General features: G+C 41.4%; 1 protein-coding gene across 1 annotated transcript in view; it reads right to left on the bottom strand.

Moving 5' to 3' along the window:
- The window catches only part of LOC111143305 (receptor tyrosine kinase like orphan receptor 1), a 233,273-nt gene that overhangs the window by 19,052 nt on the left and 190,246 nt on the right, over window positions 1–23,975 (bottom strand). The window contains exons 5-7 of the mRNA XM_022496957.1: window positions 18,670–18,797; window positions 16,256–16,573; window positions 14,459–14,704 (exon numbers count right to left, since the gene is read on the bottom strand). Of these exons, the coding sequence (XP_022352665.1) occupies window positions 14,459–14,704; window positions 16,256–16,573; window positions 18,670–18,797 (692 nt within the window). The remainder of the gene's footprint in view (window positions 1–14,458; window positions 14,705–16,255; window positions 16,574–18,669; window positions 18,798–23,975) is intronic.

Here is a 23,975-nt window from a genome sequence, read left to right as displayed (position 1 = left end):
AAAATGAACTATTGGGACTTCATCAAGATCAAAAGCTTTTGCACAGCAAAGGAAACAGTTAACAAAACCAAAAACAACTGACAGAATGGGAGAAGATATTTTCAAATGACATATCAGATAAAGGGCTATTATCCAAAATTTATAAAGAGCTTAGCAAACTCAACACCCAAAGAACAAATAATCCAATCAAGAAATGGGCAGAAGACATAACAGACATTTCTGCAAAGAAGACATCCAGATGGCCAACAGACACATGAAAAAGTGCTCACCATCACTCGGCATCAGGGAAATACAAATCAAAACCACAATGAGACACCACCTCACACCAGTCAGAATGGCTAAAATTAACAAGTTAGGAAATGACAGGTGCTGGTGAGGATACGGAGAAAGGGGAACCCTCCTACACTGTTGGTGGGAATGCAAGCTGGTGCAACCACTCTGGAAAAGAGCATGGAGGTTCCTCAAAAAGTTGAAAATAGAGCTACCCTATGACCCAGCAATTGCACTACTGGGTATTTACCCTAAAGATACAAACGTAGTGATCCAAAGGGGCACGTGCACCCGAATGTTTATAGCAACAATGTCCACAAAAGCCAAACTATGGAAAGAACCTAGATGTCCATCAACAGATGAATGGATAAAGAAAATATTACACACACACACACACACACACACACACACACACACACAAAATAGAATACTATGCAGCCATCAAAAGAAATGAAATCTTGCCATTTGCGATGACATGGATGGAACTAGAGGGTATTATGCTTAGCAAAATAAGTCAATTGGAGAAAGACAACTTTCATACGATCTCCCTGATATGAGGAAGTGGAGATGTAATGTGGGGGGTTTGGGGGGTAGGAAAAGAATAAATGAAACAAGATGGGATCAGGAAGGAGACAAACCATAAGAGACTCTTAATCTCACAAAACAAACTGAGGGTTGCCAGGGGGAGGCAGGTAGGAAGAGGGTGGTGGGGTTATAGACATTGGGGAGGGTATGTGCTATGGTGAGTACTGTGAAGTGTGTAAACCTGGCGATTCACAGACCTGTACCCCTGGGGCTAATAATACATTATATGTTTATTAAAAAAAATAAAAAAATTATTTAAAAAAAATGAGAATATACCATACAGAGTTTTTGCTTGTACACACCTGCTTTGGGAACTTGTCATTCAATGAAATATAGTAGTAACTAAATCACACCGCCTTCTCCCTACAAGCAGACTCGACACACAAAGTAGGAGGGGGAGCCAAGACCTGCGTGTTGGGGCTGTGCCGTGGGTTAATCCTCAGAGATGGTTAATACTCAGAGGAGTAAAATCTGCTTATTGAATATAATAAAAATAACAGGTTTAATATTTACTGAGTGTCTTCTAGAACAAAATGATGTTAGCTATTATTATTAATATGGGCCAGGTACTGTTGGAAGTACTTTTCATTAACTCATTAATTTTATCCTCACAACCAACTCCATATGAGGCAGGCACCATCCTTATGCCCATTTTTACAGGTGAGGAAGCCAAGGGGACAGAGTGGTTATGTAACCTGCCCCAGGATATGCAGCTAGTAATTCAAAAGCTGGGACTCCTCCCCTGGTTTCACAAAGGTGGGGAGGATGAGGGAGGTCTGAGTGGCGGGGTAGGAAGCTTTGCCACACATGTCGCTTTTGCACTCCCTACAAGCACTTTATACAGTGGCAAGTGACACATAACCCAGGCATCTCTGGAGGCCATTCTGGTAGTTCTCATCCTAGGAACTATTCTTGGGTCCTTTTGTAATGACTGTCTGCATGTCTATGGGCGGATGGACAGAGAGAAAGTGATCACATGGAAAAGTGCTTACCACAGTGCCTAACAGATTGATAGATCTTCTATACCAGGAATATAATAGATACAGAATAGATCGTCTGTGTATCGGAGATCTATCTCTCTATGTGGACTCTTGAGAGACGATAGAACAGATTAAAGGAACTATGCATCTTAGAGTCAGAAACTTCTGAAGACTGCCCTTGTCATCATCTGTGCAACCTTCAGTAGGCACTAAGCCTCTCTGAGCAAACCCATCTGTAAAATGAGAAGTGTAATACCTATTTCATAGGGTTGTTGTAAACCGTAAATGAAAGAACAAAGGAAGTTATCTCCTCTAGTACCTACTACAACTCAGTCACTTGATGTTTTAGCCCTTACCCTTAGAGTAGAAAAGGATTCAGAGATAAAAACTTTGGGCTAGGAATTCTAAATAACCTTAATCAGGAAACAACCTCTCTGACCTCCATCTCCTCATTTACCTAAGGGGAATAATTGCTCTACCAATCTTACTTGGTTTTTGTGAGAGATAGTGTTCATGACAAAACTTCAGAAAATTGAAAACTGCCACACAGTTGTTGGATTATTCACATTATAAAAACACTTCCCAATTTCTCAGTACCTTAGTGTGTGCGGGGCTGGGGGTTGGGGGATTCCCTCTTGTTATTCTTGGATTTTCAGTGAAATCATTATGAGGGTAACGATTACAAAGGAATGAGGTTAATTTAGTACTCATGTAACGCTAGTCATTTTTCTGGCCCAGATTTTCAGCAACAAGAGAAAGTAGAGCTCTCACCTGTCTGGCAAACAAAGGAGTCTATTCTGTACTCATTCCGTATCAGATTATTCACAGAACGCCTGCGATTGTAAATGGGAGGTCTGGGACAAATCCCCCTGTGGGTCTGCACGAGAACAAACTTCAAGAAGCCAAATCCTTTAAACACAAGCAAACTTGGCTCGTTCTGATTACACGGAGCATATGCAAACGAGCCACACAGTCTTCTCACCAATGGAAATAATCAAGCAGAACGATACACGGCCATGTTGGAAATGACTGGAAACAAATTTCGGCCTAATGTCAACCTGATACAGCACATGTACTTCCCGACACACCTCTCTCCCCGTTAGGCCAGAAGGGAGTCAGTCTGGCTCAAGAAACTTCAAATAAAAACATTCCACAGAACAACTAATGTTACTCATGGAAAATTAGAAAACTAACATTTGCTCAACCTCTTTTTAACAGCCTTGCGTTTTTATTCATCACTTCAGCCAGGGACTTGGTGTCATCTCAGTTTCACATGTAGATGAATTAAGACTAAGAAAGAACAAAGAATTTGACAAAGCCAGAAAGTGGTGGAGTCTGGGTTGGAAAGCAAGCCTGTCTTCAGTGTTTCTATGCTTTCAAAATTATATTGCTAATAAAAATTAAAATACTGTATGGAATTGTTCGTCATCATTCTCCTTAAGATTCCAACGCTCCCTTTAGTGAGGGCTCATAGCTGGTGGGGATCACACTATTAAATAGAATCACATTAGAACAATGGACCCTATTCTTACTAGTCACTTTAAAGGGTAATGGACACCCTCAGTGTTTTACAATGCAAGCTGGCTGAAAATTAGAATGGTGAAGACTTTTAATACTTTGAAATAGTTGTTTAAAAGTTAAATGCACTTATTAGTTACATCAGGTTAAATACTTGGGATTTTTTAAACCAATGATTTAGTCTGGATCACATGATTAATTTCCTTTTAAAAATCAACAATTTGGTATCACAGTTCGCATCTGACATTCCTATTTTATTTTTACAAAGATATTCAATACTTTGATTGGTAATTAAATGTAATAGAGAAAATACTTCTTTCTTATCCTGGGGCTTAAAACAAGGTAAACATGATTTCTTATTCAAGAGGTACTTTCATAAAGTGAAACATCATCTGGGTTATTACTTTTAAGTTAAAACAAAAAAATCCTTAGATCTTCAATATGGCAAAGGTGTGGGAGAAACCTTATAGATCATTAGAATTCCAAAAATAAACAAATAAACACATTAAATTATAGTCTTATATGAAAAAAAAAAACCCATAGAAAAGAAATAGGAATTGCTATCATCTATTATTTGAAAACTACAAAGTAACGGGGTCTGTAGCAGACAGGAGCCTGCACCAGTGATATTCAAACATATGCCCGGAAGACAAAGTAGAAAATGTGTTAACTAGGTCTTCAGTTGGTATGCTGGGTCCACCATTAGGTCTCTCAATTCAAAGAGGAAATACCAAGAAGATGATCTGTATTATGCATTCTCAAATTAATCCTTAGAAAGACTCTGATTGGCCATATATGGGGATTAAAAATTTTTTTCCTCAGCAAATTTTTTTTCAAGATTTTTATTTATTTGACAGACAGAGCAAGCAGCAAACAGAGCGGCAGAGGCAGAGGGAGAAGCAGGTTCTCTGCTGAGCAGGGAGCCCGATGCGAGGCTCGATCCCAAGACCCAGGGATCATGTCCTAAGCCAAGGCAGACACTTAACCGACTGAGCCACCCAGGTGTCCCTCTTCAGCAAACGTTTTAACAATAACCACAATAAGTGCTCATTTGTGAGCACTTGAGAAAAATCTTAGTAACCAGAATCCACATGAGTTCACTAAAAGTTTCTATAAATTCTTAGGACCTCAGTTTTCTCTATAAAAGGAAAGAGTTGGGCTAATCTTTTCTCTTTTATTGAAAAAAAAAAAAGTTAAATTACAGTAAAAAAATTAATAACCTTTACCATCTTAACCATTTTTAAGTGTACAGTTTAGTAGCACTAAGCATATGCAGATTTTCGTACAACAGATCTCCAAAACTTTTCCATCTTGCAAAACTTAAACTCTATACTCATTGGAAATAACTCTCCATTTCCCCCTCCCTCTAGCCCCTGAAAACAACTGGTCTACTTTTTGTTTCTATGACTTTGATTACTTTAGATACTTCATACAGTATTTGTCTTTAAATGATAGGGTTATTTCACTCAGTAAAATGTCCTCAAGTTTTATCTATATTGTTGCATGTGTCACACTTCCTTTTTAAGGCTGAATAATATTCCTTTGTACATGTATACTACATTTTCTTTATGGATTCCCCCATCGATGGGCTTGCTTCCACTTCTCAGCTATTGTGAATAATGCCACAATGTACGTGGGTATATATCCAGAAGTAGGATTGCTGGGTTCTATGTCTCACTGTGGTTTTGATTTGCATTTCTTTAATGCCTGATGATATTGAGCATCTTTTCATATACTGTTAGCCATTTGTATATCTTCTTTGGAGAAATGTCTGTTTAAGTCTTTTGCCCACTTTTTAATTGGGCTAATCTTTAAGTGCTAAAATTCAATAGGTTTTATAAAATCAAGTCTCTTTCATTTTGATAGGATTATTTTAGAGTGGTAGACCAAGCCCATTTAAACTTTTAGCAAGACATTTGATCAGGTGACCCATGATATCCTTATGTACCAAAGATGGAGGGCTAGATAATAATATCATTAGATTTATAATTTACCAATGTGCTGGTACCCTAATAGGGTTAATCAGCAAATCAACCTTAAATTGTAGAAAGCTAAGCTTGAGCAAACCTGCCTGTTTGACATTATCATCAACTATTCAATAATGACATATTGATTAAACTTAAAATGACTCAAATCTAGGAAAGATATCTGACTATAGAAATAAAATTTTATTTTCTTTTATTTAAGATTTTATTTCTTTGACAGACAGAGAGACAGACTGTACGAACAGAGGGAGAGGCAGACAGAGGGAGAGGGAGAGGCAGACTCCCCACCAAGCAGGGAGCCAAATGAGGGGCTTGATCCCAGGACCCTAAGATTATGACTAGAGCTGAAGGCAGACGCCGAACTGACTGAGCCACCCAGGCGCCCCTATACCAGAAAGTTTTAGAGGCTCATATAGACAGGCTAAAATAATGACCCCAAACCAAAAGTTGATGCTTTACAAATAAATATTATAGCTTACAGTTAGGTTAAAGCTCTTGTTTAAAGAAGCCCATGATTAAGTAAATCTACTAGAAAATTTTTGATGTAACAAAACCAAGGAAAAAAAGAGAGGAAAAAAGTCTAGTAAATTTTAATGAAGACTTGAGGCTCAGTTGGACACCATGAAATTGCTCCAAAAATTGTTATATATGGTACTTTTAGCAAAAAAATACCCTTCATGGGCAATACTGAGTGATGATTGAAAACATCATGGTCTTCTACATTTGCTGGTTTAAAAACACCAAAAAAGGTATCTTCTAAGAGCAACATTTCTAAGGAAGGCTTCAAAAAAACAGGAAACATTCAGAGGAAAAGGAAGATGGGTAAAGAAAGGTTGGAAGAGCTACATGCTCTTTAGACCAAATTAAAAATTGAAGGATGTGATAGGTACCTTTAAACGTGGATAATAAAGGATTATCAGAGGTACAGACTGGATCTAGTACATTGTTCTAGATTTGTTCCTTATTAGGGTTTATTTATTTTTTTATTTTTAATTTGAAGTCCTGGCCAACATTTTTTTTTCTTTTGCAACTTTATTTAATTTAACTTATATTTATTTATTAACATATAATGTATTATTTGTCCCAGGGGTACAGGTCTGTGAATCCTCAGGCTCACACATTTCACAGCAGTCATCATAGCACATACCCTCCCCCATGCCCACACCCAGCCACCCTATTCCTACCCCGACCCCCAGTAACCCTCAGTTTTTTTTGTGAGATTAAGAGTCTTTTATGGTTTGTCTCCCTCCCGATCCCATCTTGTTTCATTTTTTCTTTCCCTACCCCCCACAATCCTCACCCTACCTCTCAAATTCCTCATATCAGAGAGATCATGTGATAATTGTCTTTCTCTGATTTATTTTGCTCAGCATAAAACCCTATAGTTCCATCCATGTCATTGCAAATGGCAAGATTTCATTTCTTTTGATGGCTGCATAGTATTCCACTGTTATGTATGTGTGTGTGTGTGTGTGTGTGTATATATATATATATATATATATATATATACACACACACCACATCTTCTTTATCCTTTCATCTGTTGATGGACATGTAGGTACTTTCCATAGTTTGGCTATTGAGGACCTGCTGCTATAAACATTGGGGTGCACGTGCCCCTTCAGATCACTACATATCTTTAGGGTAAAACCCAGTAGTGTGATTGCTGGGTCGTAGGGAAGCTCTATTTTGAGGAACCTCCATACTATTTTCCAGAGCTGCACCAGCTTGAATTCCTGCCAACAATGTAGAAGAGTTCCCCTTTCTCCATATCCTCGCCAACATCTATCATTTCCTAACTTGTAAATTTTAGCCATTCTGACTGGTGTGAGGTGGTATCTCATTGTGGTTTTGATTTGTATTTCCCTGATGCATTCTCAACATTTTTTCAAAATCAGGAGATTTCCCATATTGATTTTGGTTCCAGACTTAACAAATGCAAATTTTGAGCAGAGGGATCCATCCCATAACCTCTTCGGGGTGGTGAGATGTCCCTGTTTCTGAAGGTCTCTGGCAATGTTCAGACAGAAGCTGGATGATTTCAATGGTTCCCCTCAAAGTTCTCTGATTTTATAAACTGAGTTGACATACCTTATTTAGGCTCCTATTGTCCTTTTGACTCTCTTGTGTAACAAGTGATTTAAAGCTAGAGATGAATATCTTCCCTATGTATCTTAAGATCCAGTATCAGCCCTTTTCTACTCAGGTCTATGCTGAGGCTGACTTGTATGGACAGTATCAATGGGCACGCTTGATCTCTGGCTTCCAGTTCGGTTCAGCTGATGGGAGACATTGGCGGGACAAGAAGAACTGCCCAGAGCAAGAAGAGTATGGTTGCCATGTTAGTTCCCAGGCTTCCGCCTTGCTGAGCTGCAGAGGACTGACTACCCCTCTCTACCAAAGGCCACAGCCTTTGGATGGACCTCTTTTCATTCTCAGCTCTGCTCTGCAAGGTAAGGTAACTAATCATTCCTTTGACCCTTCAAACCTAGGAAGGCAATGCCTCCTACTTCTGCTGGCCCCGGGTTCTTCACCTTGTTGGTTTCCCCTAACTCTGCCAATACCTTCATGAACAGTCTCTCATACAAAATCCATGGTGTGTTTATTTGTGCCTTTTGTTTCCTGCCAGAACCGTGGCTGCTAGGAAGCCAATAGCAAAGATTATTGTGGTGTTACATGAGAATTCTGTCACCAAAGGGTTAAAGTGCCAAGGAGCCCTTCCCATTGGCATGGTGTGGTGTCCCTGTCCGCCCAAAGAGTTAAGAGTTTCCCAAAGCTTGTTGCTACAGCAGCTGACACCCTGGATAAGTGACTCAATATATTTTGAGAATGATAAAAAAATCTTTGAGAAAGAATTATTTTATGGTTAAAAATGTTTATGGAACATGACTTTGTTATAAGTTTTGGGTAACTATTGTTCTTTACTTTGTCGAAAATATATAGAGACTGGAGAATAAAGTACATCTTGAAAATCTCTGTAGCATAAAAATAACTCTTCCGGAAAACTTCAAACCGTACAAAGCCGTGCTCTATTCCTCCCTCCATTCCCCCTCCCCACCATCCAATTCACTGTAACGTTCAATTTTGGTTTGAAGAAATGGCTGAAAGACAAATTGCCTTACAACAGGTCTTCTATGAAATATGGGAGAAGGCTGCTGACAGAGTGAGTTAAAAACTCTAGTGTTCGCAATCTGGAAAACATCTGCCTTGCCCCGAACTGTAAACCACCACATTGTAGAAAATGGTTTGTGACAAAGCAGAACCCAGGGCGGGTGTTTGTAAGGTTATGGGACAAGTCAGGGCTATTCAGGCACAGAACTGGGCGCTGTGCCCTTTGGCAAACTGTTGCAAGCCGACGACTTAAAAGGAAATACGAAAGTAATAGGCCAGGTACGAAAAGTGCCCTTGGAGCCAAATGACCCCCTACTTTTCTTATCGGTGGGCGCTTGGCAGAGAAGTTGGTTGAGGAGTCAAAACCATAGCACTGCTTAGAAGTTCTAGCTGTCTGGTAGAGGGAGAGACCCTTTATTGAGGTCTCTTGGGCATGCCAGGCTGGCTGGTGGAAGAAATGTGGCCTCTGGACTTAATCTAGAGTAAAATAAAGGGTCAAGGTTTGACTATGAAAGCACTAAATACAATCAAGATTCCACCTCCCTATACAAGTCAAGAGAGGAACAAATGGGAGACCTCAGTGGGGGAGAGAGAAAAAAGAGAAGTCACGTGGTAGAATACAGCCAAAGTAAAATGGTCAGATCCTGCAAAAACTGCTCCCAGAGAAACTGGCATTTTCCACAGTTCTGCCCCAGGGCTATGTCGAAAAGCAATGATAAGGGCTACAGTGAAACTGTGAACCTGGGAGGTGTGCCTAGGTGCCAGCTGGAAAGAACATAGGCAAATGTTTCTTTTTCAACGTAGTTTCCACCCAACCCACAGTATTTGGCTTGGAAGGTGGCCACAGTGACTAGAGGTAAAGGCATAGTGAATGAAGGTTTGCAGGCAGGCTCTCAGGGAAAATGGCCAACTCTGAGGGCTGGGGAGCTGGGGCTGCCGGGAAGGAAGGAGAGCTGGATTTAACGGGAAATGGGCAGACGCCGTGAGCCTTGCATGGAGCTGCTGGGGGAGCTAGTCCTCCCTGGGGCTGAGGCTGAGGCGAGCAACTAGGATCTCTCAGAGTAGATGGCTGGGAGCTGCACCCCTGCATGTGTGGAGCTGCAAACAAGAAAATCAATGGACAGCATCCCAAAGATCTAGGGAGTCCATAATGATCAAAGGAAAGAGGAAAATGGGAAAGGAATGTTTATTCCTCTGAATCACCTAGAATTTGTTCTTGAGGCAGTTGTGCTATGGTAGACAGAAGACTGGACCTGTAGTCCTATGGACCTGGTTTTAATGTTGGCTTTACGAAAAACAACATGGCCTCCAGTTCTCCATCAGTAAAATGGAGAAGATTCCTTTATCCTGCAGTTATTATGAGGATTCATTCATTCAATACATTTTATTAGCATCAACTAAGTCATAGGCCAGATGCTGGTGTTACAGAACAGACAGCAGCCATCATGACAATGCCAAGTGCATGACAGCACACAGAAACGTTGGGAACTATAAAACAAGTGCTTAATATGATTCATATTTATTCCATCTGACTGTCTCACCAGATTGTAAGCTACATGAGGGCAGGCTTTCATCTACCCTATTCACAAAGTCTGAGGCATAGTAGAAACTCAACACATACTGAGTTTCAGTGAATAACTAAATAAGTAACTAACCATTCTGATTGTTAGATGCCTCGGATAAGAAGGAAAAAGACAGGGACTGAAAAAGACAGGGAGAGGTCAGGGACAGGTCAGGTCTTGCCCAAACTATCTTTGGTTCTTTCCCTTCCTCCAAGCATTACCTGGCACAAGCATAGAGTCCTAGCAGAGCCAATTCCCAGAGTTCACAGCAGACATATTTGCTTGTGTTTAACTTTATGTTCTGTCTTAGAGTGAAAGTTTGCAGATAAAATGGTCTGTGGCAGGCCATTCCCAAATGCCTTTATTCTAGAAAGTACAACAAAGGCTCACATTCTGCATTTAATTAGGCCTATACTTGTTTTAGCCTTACTTAGTTGAAACAAAAACAAAAGTTATCAGTAGGAAAATGAGAAACCACATGGAGAGTTTGAAATCTCCTTAATTCTGACTTAACTAAAGAATGCAAGAACATTCCCATGAGACTCCATCCCATTTGCGAGGCAGAAGGAAAAGGACTCATTTTAAATATGCCCCACAAGCTTTCAGCTCACTGTAGGATAAAATGTTATTCTCAATATTTATCTATCTACCTATCTATCTGACACACAACTACTGGCTATAGGTTGGAATCCTTAGTTTAATTCTTACTAACCATGTGACATTGGACAAGTTACTTAGTCTGAGTCTCAGTTTTCTCTTCTTAGGTAGAATAAAACCCAACTCACAGGGCTATAAGACTATTATAAATGACATAATGCATAAAAAAACTTTTAGTATGGTCTTTGACTCATTGTAAGCACTCAATAAATGGCAATTGCTGTTTAATGTTATTGTTTTTCTATAGTTTAAACAGGATAATTCCTATCCAGTCTCAGGGTTCCTACACCTTGGCATTGTTGACATTTTGGGCTGGATAATTTTTTGTATGGGTCAATCTGTGCATCTAGCTTGTTTAGCAGAACCTCTGGACTCTACCCCCAGATGCCAGAAATAACACACAACCCCCCTTTGCAGGAGTGATGACCAAAATATCTTGAGACACTGCCAAATGTTCCCTGGGAGACAAATCTTCTGTCGTTTGGGAAGCATTGCTATAGAACAAAGAGCAGTGAGTGGTCCTAGAGAGAGGAGAACTGGTTTCTGTTAACTGATTTGTGATCTTGGGTAAGTCCTACCACTTCCCGGGCCTTGGTTTTCTCATATGGTAAAAGAGGGTGGGAAATTCCTACTTTCTCTTTCAGAATTTTTCTAAGAATGAAGAGAGAAAGGAAATCAAATGCTTGTAGGAAGTGTTCGAAAAGTAGGATGCTATTATGACTAAGTTGCTAGAGGTGGTCTATCGAGGGGCAATTCCGAGAAGACTTGCCCAGCAACATCAGCTGTTGCCCAACAGCTGATGGCAACCTGCCTTCTTCTTTAATGCTCCCCCTCCCAGCAGCTGCTCCTTGATCAATGTCAAGGATTCCCTGTGCCTTTAATGGATGTACTTGTGGCTTGGCTTGAAGAATTCCAGAGGAACTGTTTCCTTTCAATGTGAAATGCAAATGCTCTTTTTGATAAAAATTATTATAATAAGTGCCGGAAACTGCCTTGTCATCTCTAGATTGAGTATTCGTCTAAATTTATCTCTCACATGATGAGAACTTACCAGTGGTCAGAATGTTAAGTTGTCCTCTGTGGACTGATATTCAGAAAGAAAGTTTCAGGGCTTCTAACATCACTGTATTGATTAACACTATGATAATACAGAGTAATACGAAGGGGGATTTCCTCATCAGCAAGTGAACGTATTTTGATGTCAAAGCATATTATGAGAAATCTATATCCTAGAATCCAGAGGTGCAGGCTATTGTCATTCTTTTATCTATTTCTGGAAAAAAAAAATCTTTAAATGGGAGATAGCAGCGGGTCTGGGAAAAGAGCTGTGAGCTTTGAGTTTGGTCAGAGCTATGTGTAGACAGAGGAGGGTTCAAGCTCCAATCTCATCCTTTGTGTGATGTAGACCCATCCTTTAGCCCTTCTGAACCTCAGTGGACTTTAACACCCACCCCACAGTGTGGAAATGAGTTTTAAATGCACATGAGTATGTAAGCATGGAGTTTTGTATGGGCACATGATAAGTGTTTTGTGAGATGTAGGTGATCTGTCTCTCTCTGTCTGCAGTCTGAAAGGCTGTTTAAGGATTTCTCTCATCCCTCAGAGTGTGTATTTGGTCTGATGACTTCAGGAAGGTCACTGAAATGAAAACCATACTTTTTAGGTGTAATTTAGAGTCCTGACTAAACTAAACTAATTATAATAAAGCTTGAATCAGCTTATCAACAAATCTTCCAGTTTATGAGCAAATTACCTCCCTACTTCTGGGTATTAGTTGGAAATTAGGGGTCAGAAGACACCCAAAGGACAACTGCATGTATCCAGAGAGGAGCGAACAATGTGTTTCTTCCCTAAAATAATTCATCTGGTCTCCTTAAGGACACACATCGGTATTCTGAGATAGCATGGTAGAGTAGCAGGAAGATGAGATTGGACTCAGACAGATATGCCATTTAGAAGTTGGGTGTAACACCAACAGCACAGGGTTAATAATACCCATCACAGTGTAAAGTCAAGTATAAAAGAAGCCTATGAAAACCCCGAGCACCACGCCTGACACGTGGAAGGTGCTCAGTTCGTGATGCTTTTTATCCTTGACTCTCTTAAAGATCTTTGTACCTCACTTGGTTTAGGAAAAGGGGTGGGCAGCCAAGAAAATGATTATAAATCTACATTTATTTTTATGCGTTCCTATGAATGTTGAATATAGCATGTGGGAAAGTCATGAATAATTAAGGGCACACCGTTTAAAAAATACGGGATAATTTGCTTTGAAGTTTCCAATGGTGGCTCTGGAAGAGTTTTACTTCATAATTTGTTCTTTATGCTGCATATGAAGGCATTTTAAAGCCCAGCAACACAAAAGAGGTATGGTCACCTCTTTCTCAAACTTGGCATGTTTAACCACCCATAAAATCCATTTTGCAAGAGAAGACAATATAGTTTAACAGGTAACACATAAGAATGAAATCATAGAATAATAGTTTCCCACATTTTCATCACTAAGGTTTCTTTTCAACATTTTTATTGCTTCTTCCTATGGACCTCTTTAGTATGTTTCGCTTCCTCTGTTCCATAACATTCGTGCTGACTTCTCTTGCATCACACACCCTGCATTGTGATTATAATGTGAATCACATTGTATTTCTCTTTCAAACCCCCTGCTCCACAGTGGGCTCTCAAACAATATTTGCTAAACTGAGAGCAAACATTCCTCTATGTTGACTACATACCAATAGTAGATGCTTCCTTATATATTGACTATATTATTTGTTAAGCATTTACCACCTTCCAGACATCATACAGTTTTTTTTTTTTAAACAACCCATTTATTCTCCCAATAGGATGTTATGATTATGTCCATTTTCCTGCTATTGCTTTTCCTGCAGTGACACTGGACTCTGAGCCGGGAGAACCCAGCAGACATCATCTATAAGAACTAGGACCAGGAGGGGTGCCTGGGTGGCTCAGTGGGTTAAAGCCTCTGCCTTCAGCTCAGGTCATGATCCCAGGGCCCTGGGATTGAGCCCTGCATCGCATAGGGCTCTCTGCTCAGCAGGGAACCTGCTTCCTCCTCTCTCTCTGCCTGCCTCTCTGCCTACTTGTGATCTCTGTCAAATAAAATATATAAAAAAAAAAGAAAAAAAAGAACTAGGACCGGGAAGAAGATTCAGTTCCCAGATAGTCCCAACTCCAGGTTTCACTCTAATTTTCCTTCTCTTTCTCCTACCCCGCCAAACACTTTTCTAGGAAATGGAACAAACTGACTCAAGAATTTCATTTTCTTCCCACACTTCTGCGACATGAGAAGATGACACAAAGGACAGAGTTTCTCTACACATTGCCCTGAGTAATGTGTTACTCAGAATGGCTGATTAATACCCATAGACTCATCCTACCTCGTGGGTGTTCTCAAGGACAACAGGAAAACAGTTCTCTTTCGGCTTCTGCCCATAATACCTGTTATGCGAAAATGGGTGCACATGGACATGGACCCTGGAGGGTAATGTCTTTTTCTACATGGCTGGATTGTGATGAGCTGGTTTCCTTGTGCCTGTTTCACCCACTAACTGCAACGGCTGTGGGAAGCAAGCAGTTTGCTCCCTGAGAATGCGAGCTGGTACCCTAAAAGTTGTTTAACATAGACACGGCAAGGTTTATGTGCCTTAGAAACATAGTTTGAGATCTAACAAACACCACCACTCTCCTTGGCCCCCTTATCACCTCTGCTAATCGCAGGGGGATGAGAGAGGCTCTTTTAAAGGTCACTGAATATGTTAAAGGCATTTACCACATGCTGGGATGTCGCACAGGTCAGACTTGAAATTTTCATCCAAGGTGAAGCACCAAGGAGCCTCCTTCTGATTCCCTGGATTGCGGCAGTAGGAATGGCCCCCGTTCAGCTCCGGGAAACGGAGGGCAGTAAAGGTGTGTGTGTGTGGGTACTGGGAATTCCACGGCTGGCACTGGCGTCCTGATTTGGTCACACTGACTGTCCCCCGATAGTCCACACCTGTGCTGTTATAGCACTTGTGATCTGAGAAAGCAGAAGAGAAAGGCTCAGATTGTGAGAAAGAACCAGCAGTTGCTGAAGCTTCCAGCCAGCAGTTTCTGGAAAGGCTTGCAATTAACCTCATGGGCTAAGGCTTCCCTGCTGGTCGGGGGCCAGGAGGGCAGTCTCCTTGCTTGCTGGGCTGGGACAGCAGTTCTGCGTTGCAGTTACATTCCTGCGAGGATTTAAAGCTTATGGGTCAGGAATAAAACCAGTCCTCCACAGGTATTTTTAATATTGAACACAAAAAAAGTCAGAACTGGGGGCGGGACCCAGGGGGCACAGGAGTGATTTCCTAGTAAATGGTTCAGGAAAGGTTCAAGCTAAACTCTTCTTTCCATTTTTGCTTGATGTCTTTAGACATGAACCATGGGATAAAGAATCTAGTTCCCAGAAAATGTTCGCTAGGAGCAGTGCGTATGGGTTTCTAACAAGAGTTAGGGCCACTCTGTGCTGATGGACTGGCTCTTCTTGAGAAGCAAGTCCTCTTCCTAGGGGACCACAAGGCTATTTCTTGAAAGCATGGCAAAAATCCACTGAGTTGAAATAAATGAAAATATGGAGGGATAATGATAAAATAATGGTAATAATGAAGATATTGCTATTATTACATGCTAAGCATAGTTCTCAGCATTTTAGATGCATTAATTCATTTAACTAATAGCATAATATTAAATTACAAAAGGAAACTCAAAAAAACTGCCAGTGAGTTTAATTCTAGGGGAAAGGGCAGTTATAGAGGAACAGAGGTGAGAGGACAGTGGATAGAGACAAGCCCCATGTATATGTATTTTAAATTGTGGTACAATATACATACCATAAAATTTGCCATTAGAGTATTTAGAACATTGAAAATGTTGTGCAACCTTCACCATTCCAGGACACAGGTCTCATTCCAGAACACCTGTATCATCCTCAAGGAAATCCTAAACTCATTCAGCAGTCACTCCCCAAGCCCCCCACCCTATCCCTGGCAACCACTAACCTGCTTTCTGTCTCTATAGATTTGTCTATTCTGGATGTTTCACAGAAACAGAATCATACAATGATGTCTGGCTTCTTTTGCTATCATAATCCTTTCAAGTTTCGGGATTTTATTCCTTTTCAATGGGTGAATCATATTTCATCATATAGATATACTACAATTTGTTTATCCATTTATCCGCTAACGGACACTTCTGTTGTTTTCACCTTTCAGCCATTGTGAATACACCTCTTGTGAACACTGGCATACAAGTTTTTGTGTGAACACCTTTTTCAAATTCTTGTGAGTGTACCTCCAGGTGCGGCATTGCTGGGTCATATGGCAAATCTATTTAAGTCACTGAAGAACCAGCAGCCATATGTAAACATGACCATCTTCATGAAGCATCTTGAGGCCAGGGACCACATCTAACCCGCTCACTGAGTGCTCCATCCCCCACACAGTATTCAGCCCATCGGAAGGTAATCTGCCCGCCAAGAAGGTCCACTTTTCACTGTGCCACAGGGTTGCGGGCTCCCAGGCAGCACGGAAGGCCAGGAGTTACCACCTACTTTTATTGATAGGATCCGCCATGGGAATTCCAATCCGGATGCAGTTTGCGGCCTCCGGGCTCTCGGGCTGGGGGAGATCTTCACAGTTTGGCAGTTTCAGCCTCATCAGGATCATGGGATTGGATCTCGCAAAAATGTACTCTGTTTGACACAGGACATTTTCCAGGATTTCACATTCATCGCGACACAAGTCTCGGGGCTTCGGGATGGACGCCGTCTCGTCGCAGTACGGGAAGGCGTAGTGGCACAGGGAAGGAATGGCGAACTGAGAGCACTTATCAGATAAGTGGCTGGAGGTGCCGATCATGGTGAAGGCAGCTGGAAAACAAACACAGTTATTAACTCCCAGGGGCCAGGGTTTATCTCCGCCGGTTATCTAGTCAACAGATATCAGATATAAACACACACGGGAAGGAATCCGCCGCACTCAAACAGACAAGGCCAAGAGGAGATTCAGTTCAGATGTCCAAGCGGCTTACTTTCACTGGCTTGAAAAAAAATCATTTTGACTACAAAGTTAAAAAAACAGGATTAGGTTACATATGTACCATTTCCTAATAAAAAGAATTAATTAGGTTAAAGCACAATATATTTTTCATTTTTACTACAAAGCAACAGAACTTTGTGTTTCATCCGGTTCTTTTTATGAGTTTTATGAAGCTTCTAAAACTTTCGACAGCTGCAGGGCAGAACTCGCTGTCTGCGGTGGACAAGCCTGAGCCCAGGATTTAGTTCTGCATCTTACGTCTGAGGTGGATGACTCTGGGTAACTTGTTTAATTTCTTTGTGCCTTTGATACTTCTACTTCGTCTTCTGAAAATGAGGCAATTCTCTTGGAAGTTCTTGAAAAGCTCAACTCAGTTATTCTGGGGTGTGTATTAGTGGTCATTTAGCCTGACCTCTTCAGCTTGACATCCATGTACAGAAAGAGTACTTGTCTCCCTTTGCATTGACAAGGAGCTTATACTTCACAAGATAGTCTGGCGGGGTTTGGTACACTGTTTCTCAATGGGTGTTCCTCAGAATATTCATTCTGTAGAATATTCATAGTGTTTGAGAAACCAGGGTTCCAGAGCCAAACACGTTTGGGAAATGCCGGGTTAAACAAAATTAAGTGGCTTTCTTTAACGATAGTATTTTCCAGTAAGCAGATGTCCATTGAAAATGTCTGAGAGGATTATTATACATGGGTGATGAAACATTTACTTCAGAGCTCCCATTTATTTTTTACTTAGTAAAAATATGTTAAAATGTTCTTATATTAGGTTGTAATGTGCCTTCCACAGCCCCTCCTCATCTGTCCTGCTTCTGTCCTCTGCTCACTGCACAGTCCTTCCTCCTGAAAGTTCTTTAGCAAGTGACAACTCCAGCTTTCTCTAGTTGCTTCTCCAGATTAAACAGCTCCCTGGGGCTCCTCTTAGTTCCTTCATAGTCCCCATGGGGCATAGTTTCTCGACTCCTTGCTGTTCTGTGTGCCTGCCTCAGGTTTGTTCAATCCTAAGGTTACCATAAACTACAAGGCACTTGGTTACATTTGAATTTCAGGTAAACATTTGGAACATACTTATACTAAAAAATAATCCATTGTTTACTTGAAATTCAGAAGTAACTGGGTGTCCTGTGCTTTTATTTGCTAAGCCTGGCGACCTTATTAGAATCCCATTAGGGCAACTTTAATGGCTTGCAAGGGTATATGGAAATGGTGCACAACTACACTAATGGAAGAAACACAAGGCTGTTATAACCACCAGAACCAGGTGTGCAAAATCGTACAAGGTAGCCTACACACTGCTTTGCTCATGTGTGCTAGAAAGTGCATCACTATTAGATTTCCACTAAAAAGATACTTCTGATTCAGAAAAATGAAGGGTAAAACAGAGAAGGCTAGAGCAAGAAGAGATTTATGATCATCTTGCCTTATCACTCACTTCACCAATGAAGAGAGAGATTTTTCATGAAGAATTAGAGTTTTCCTTAAAGTCATAGTAATGGTGTCCAGAATTCTAGACTCTAAATTGATTTAGAGTTTACTTGACTTTCAGTCTAGGCGATGTTGTCTCCGAACAGTAAGCTCAACGAGGGCAGAGACGTTAAGCTGGCTTATTCACCACACCGGCATATCCCCAGTGCCCTGTCCAGTTCCTGGTGTGGCCAAAACACTAAAAATCTTTATCAAGTACCTGAATGAATGTGAGAGTTTTCAGAGCACCCTCTTCCTCTACGAGCAACAATCTTCCATAAAGTATTCTAGTGTTCCTTCCAGAACACGGAGATCATATCTCCTGCTTCTCTGTGGTCCTGCTCCTAACCCCTATGCCTAGCCCAATCCTTTGTCAAGAGAGGAACTCAAGAAAACGTGTGGGGAGAAAAAGGGTTATGTAAGGTATCAATACAATTTCACTGGTGTTACCTACCTGTGATCTGATTTTCTATTTCCCCTTGCATGTGCAAAGACTCCATATAGACAGTGCGGTTGCCAATAAATCTTGCACATGCAATCCCTCTGTATGGCTGACAGAATCCATCTTCTTCATACTCATCTCTAAAAACAGAGCACAGACATTGAGCTGGTGAGTTGGCTCTGACTAGGTGATACCCGAAACAGTCGCTAGGGGGAGAAGCTGAGCACAGGATACCCAAGGCTGGGCTAAGGAAGTCAGGCTTTTCCTCCGTTCCATCCATCACTTAAAACATCTGCTGGTCACGTTGGTCAAGTTCCTTCACCCCCAGAAAATCATTCTGAAGCGCAAAATCATCCTTAAATAGGGGAGAAAGCATTTTTATTTTCGCAGCTGGTGATGGGCTGGAAGATGATGTAGTTAAAAAAGTAAAGAGGAAATGAGTTGGGAATCTGGGCACATGTTCTACAATTTTTTGTTTTGTTTTGTTTTTTAAGCACAGATTATTTCTGCTTCATTTGCTACAAAGGCGTGGGTGCCTTATCCACAAGATGCACTCCAACTGATGTGTCTATTGGGGGCTCCACGAGGTGAGGAGCTGGGTGTGGCTAGAAAGAAACCAGAGGGCAGTGCAGCTATGTGGCTCCTTGCTGCTTAAGACCCATTATCTCTACCCTGCAGAGAAATGTCCAGGCAACCCCGGGACTGCACAATTTCAAATGAGTCACTAAATTCCAGGAAATCTACAGAATGTGTCAATGAAAATCATGCTTTCGTGATCCCCGAAAACTTTAAAGATAATCTTAAAAAAATCTGTGGCCTCAAAATTATAATAAAAAAAGTATGGGGAGTAGATTTTATTCCGAAGACAAGGGGATGCCAGATAGTGTGGTTAGTGTCAGTGTGGCAAACGGCTGGAGGTGGAAGGCTGGAGGGTGGGACCCAAGATGGGAGCTTCGGCTTGAAAGGATAAAGGATAAAGGTCGTAACATCCCACGAGGGTCTGCCATAAGCACAAGACATAAGTACAGAACATCCAGCTGGTTCTCAAAAGCAGACCACAGCCAGACAAAAGGCCACCTGCCAGGCTTCTGGGTGGACTTCAGCCCGGTTCTTCCTCCTCTGTTAATCTGGCTGGAATCAGTACATTGTGTGAATAAAAAGATCATTTTTGCCTCTTTGGTTTCTTCTAAGTTAAAGTACTTTAAGGCAGAAATCAGGAGAAAAGTTGTCTTCCTGGGTTTAACATCTGCATGTCCTTAGCCAATCTCTTTGAGTCCTCTGAGCTATGGTTTTCTTATCTGTAAGATGAAGATGATCACTGACCTCTCTACCCTATAAGTGAAAGTCATGAGGACCCTATGAAATAATGTAAACGTTCTTACAAAGTGCTACTCAGAGGTAACACATGCTTACTATTGAAGTATTTATGATCACCAAAGAAGACATTTATTTAAAGGACAATCATTTACTAAGTTCCTATTCTGTAAAATTGACTTGGAGTCAGTCTTATGGCCCTAGACTTCATCCTTGGGCGTTCAATGTGGAAGTCGAGAAAGCCCACTGTAACAGGAAACCAGGTGAAAAAAATCTGATAGAGCTGATCATTAAAAGACCAGTGTCCAGAGGCTCTCCACTCCCCATTCACTCCAACAGTCTTTTTGGAGGTGGAGATTGGGGAAAGTATCTTCACTTTCGTTCCCAAAAATCTGTATTGCAAAGCTCTTAAAAACTTAACCTTTAAGGACACACACAAACGAATCTGTCACCTACCTGACATGAAGACATTGAAATTTTAATGTCGTAAAATCCTGCAAGCACTCCACATGTTTACTTTCATAAATCCTAGAGTAATGTTGAAGCCTTTTTGGCTTAAATTTTACTTGGGTTGTAAAATTAACCCTACTTTTATTGGGTAACTAATACCGTAAACCTATGGGGAGAAAGAAGTTTCTCGATGACCTAGCCTTGGATCTTGGAAACCAAAGTACTGAGACCAGAATGCACTTCTACACCACCCCCCTCCCCCCACTATTACAGATGATGCCTTTCTATCCCTAGGCATCAGCCGAGGCCTGGACTTTTAAGGTGTCGTTATGAGAACACTTCTTCCTCCCCCACATTAAACTCTCAAGGCCTCAGTTTATATCTCTTGGGAGGACAAAACCCTGGAATTACCCCCAGATATAAATCCCCAGCCTACTGGGAGTTCCCATATTTTATGTGTGAGGCTTAGGCTAAACTTCTTACCACCTTTCCAGTTCAAGACTCTAAAAAGACTCTTTGAATACTTTTTTTCCATAATAAAAAGGAATGCAGTTCCTTGGCTGCCTATTCCTTATCAAGGGCTTAGAGCTGCAGGTGTATTGAATTTTTGACTGTGCCCAGAATTCCTGATCTTCTGACCAGTCTCTTGAGGACAGAGAGAAAAAGCAAAACAAAACAAAACAAAACAAAAAAACAGCGCGTAATGTCATCTGTGAGGGAGTAGTTCTCAGCCTTGGCTTCTGCGAAGAATCTTCTCAGAATGCTTTTGAAAATACCAATGCCTACGCCCCACCTCAGACCTATTAAATCATCCTCTCTGGGGATGCAGCTGGGCAGGCGTGCTTTTTAAAAAGCTCTCAGGTGATCTGAATGTGGTTGAGAGCCACAGCACTAGAAAAACAAACCTCTATTAAGTGTCTGCCACTCTCCATGCTGGGTACTATGCTAAGTGCTTTCTTCCAAGTAGCCCCTTATGTAGTATTATTATTCTTATTTTACAGAGGGAGACACTCAGGTTCGGAGAAATAAGTGGCTCAAATTCACAAAGCCAGTTCATGGTGGAGCTAGGATTGAAACTTAACATTCAGGCTTAAGCCATTACGCCATATTATCAAATCTATCATGATGTTCCTCTTTTCAGTATTAATTAGATCAGCCCAATTATAAATGAGACTTTCAAATGAACCTTTATTCTGTACCAGGAACTGTGAACTTTCACTTACATATACCATTGATAATAAATCATTAAATCCTGACAACAATCTTACAAAAAAGGGGACGTGTAATCATTCCCATTTTACAGATGAGAAAACTGAGGGTCAGAAAGAACGAAGAACTTGTCTAGATTTACACAGCAAGTAGAGAAGCTAGATTTGACCCAAACTAGCACTTGTTTTTTTTTTTTAATTTAAAGATTTTATTTATTTATTTGATAGAAATCACAAGTAGGCAGAGAGAGAGGGGGAAGCAGGCTCCCCACTGAGCAGAGAGCCCGATGCTGGGCTCGATCCCAGGACCCTGGGATCATGACCTGAGCCGAAGGCAGAGGCTTTAACCCACTGAGCCACCCAGGTGCCCCCCAAACTAGCACTTGTAACCATGGTATACAGCTTCCCTCCAAAGGTTTATGAAGGTTTTTGCACTGCTTATAGGGGCTTTCTACTGTGAAGGTGCCTCGGCGTCTCCCTGGTGGCAAAAAGATTTCCTTTGGAATATAGAGTCTTAGTCACCTTTCATGCTTTCCATTTTTCCACCTGTCTTTTGGCTGGAGGGGAACCAATGCTCCTCCAACATTCATCAGCTCTAAGCTTTTCTCCAGCTCACGCTTCTTTCATCATTAATTTTGCTGAGCAAACTTATAAACACAGAGCACACGGCAGCAAAACTGCAAGGGCACTTGCAGTGAGCATGCTCAAGGCTGCGTTCTTTCTACAGAGAAGAGGGTGCACGGTGAATGGGCAAATGGAATTTTGCACCAACGTGTGCCATTGACCTCACCGTGATGTTAAGAAGCAGGGATGCTTTGTGATGGGGATTCATGCTGTCTAACTAATAAAGTAATTTAGTTACCATGTGGTCAACCCCGATAGCCTTCCACCTCCAGGGTCTCCCCAAGGGGCTTACGAGGGATAGTCATACAGGGCTAACTAAGAGTGACCATGACCAACATGGCAGCAATAGGGGCATCCCAGGATCCACTGGAGACCAATGAAAAAGAAATGCTGCCATTATAAGTCACAACCCAAGCGGTTTTACAATGACAGTGAAAATCAATAGCTGCAAATTCCCGGGCCAACTTCTCAGGTTAGTTGACTAAAGCAGAGAACTCTGATGATGGAAAAAGCCCATTGCATGATATGGGGCATGGGGAGACTATCCGTTTTGTGAGCAGGGAGAAGGAAAAGAGGAGAAAGGATGGGTGGGTGGGGTAGGAAAAGTGAAAAGATGGAGAATACCCCTACTGGATGCCCAAATGGGGTTCTGCCAATTTTGGACCATGAGAGGTCCACGACGGCTCTCCTCAGAGCTTCCAGGGAAGCTACCTCTCCAAAGGCTGTCTTCATTTAAGGGATGCAAGAGAATAAACTCAACAGTTGTCTTGGATAAGTGATTTAAAAAGAAACCCTCAACTACGACTGGAAAAACTGGCAAAATTCACATAAAGTCTGTAAATTATATCAGAGCCAAGATCAAGAGTCAGCCGCTTAACCTGCTGAGCCACCCAGGCGCCCCAATAATTTCTTACTCTTGATCATCACACTATGTTTATGCAAGACATGAACATTAGGAGGAATGGGATGAAGGACATATGGAAATTCTCTGTACTATTTTTGCAACTTTTCTTAAGTATAAAAATATTTCAAAATAAAAAGTAAAAAAAAAAAACCTCTTAGAGGATGGGGGAGGGGTGGGAACCTTATTGTGCGTAGACAGAACTGGAGATGCTATGGGGTAAGGGGGTCAGGAAGGCTGTCAGATGACCTCATTTACTCTTTATAACAAACCTTATAACACTCCCTCTGGGCTTATCCCTGGGTGGCGGAATTCTCTTCACTAACAATGCACTTACTTGTTTGAGGCTTGGCCTACTTCTAAATTCAAACACTTCCAGGAGAGGTGACCTATTTGGTCAGGAAGCCTTAATGTAGATTGATTTTTGCTAGCTGCTGTGGGCACTTTCATCTTTCCTGGAAGCTGTATGGCAACAAAGGTGGGGTCAACGGAGAGGTCTGTGCTGGAAGAAGAAGGCACTCTTCCTTGACTTGACAGTTAGGTCTGGACCCAGCTTTGTGCCGGGATGACTGAGAAGGCAGGCTGGGAAAGGAAGGTGTGGGACTCACTAGTACAGGGGATCTCTGTCATCTCGTTCATCATTCACTTTGTCAGAAAGTGATCTTTTCAAATACAGACCCAATCAGGTCATTCCCTGCCTAAAATTATAGTTTCCCACTCACTTCAGTTTCCTGACTGCAGCCTCCAAGACCTTCATCATCCAGTCCCTGCCCACTTTTCCACCTTGCTCCTGCCAATCACGCCTACACAAACCTGATCAT

Source organism: Enhydra lutris, unplaced genomic scaffold (genome assembly GCF_002288905.1).
Source record: "Enhydra lutris kenyoni isolate GAN:26980312 unplaced genomic scaffold, ASM228890v2 scaffoldscaffold9, whole genome shotgun sequence".
Classification (NCBI taxonomy): domain Eukaryota; kingdom Metazoa; phylum Chordata; class Mammalia; order Carnivora; family Mustelidae; genus Enhydra; species Enhydra lutris.
This window is presented reverse-complemented; position numbering and strand designations above follow the sequence as displayed.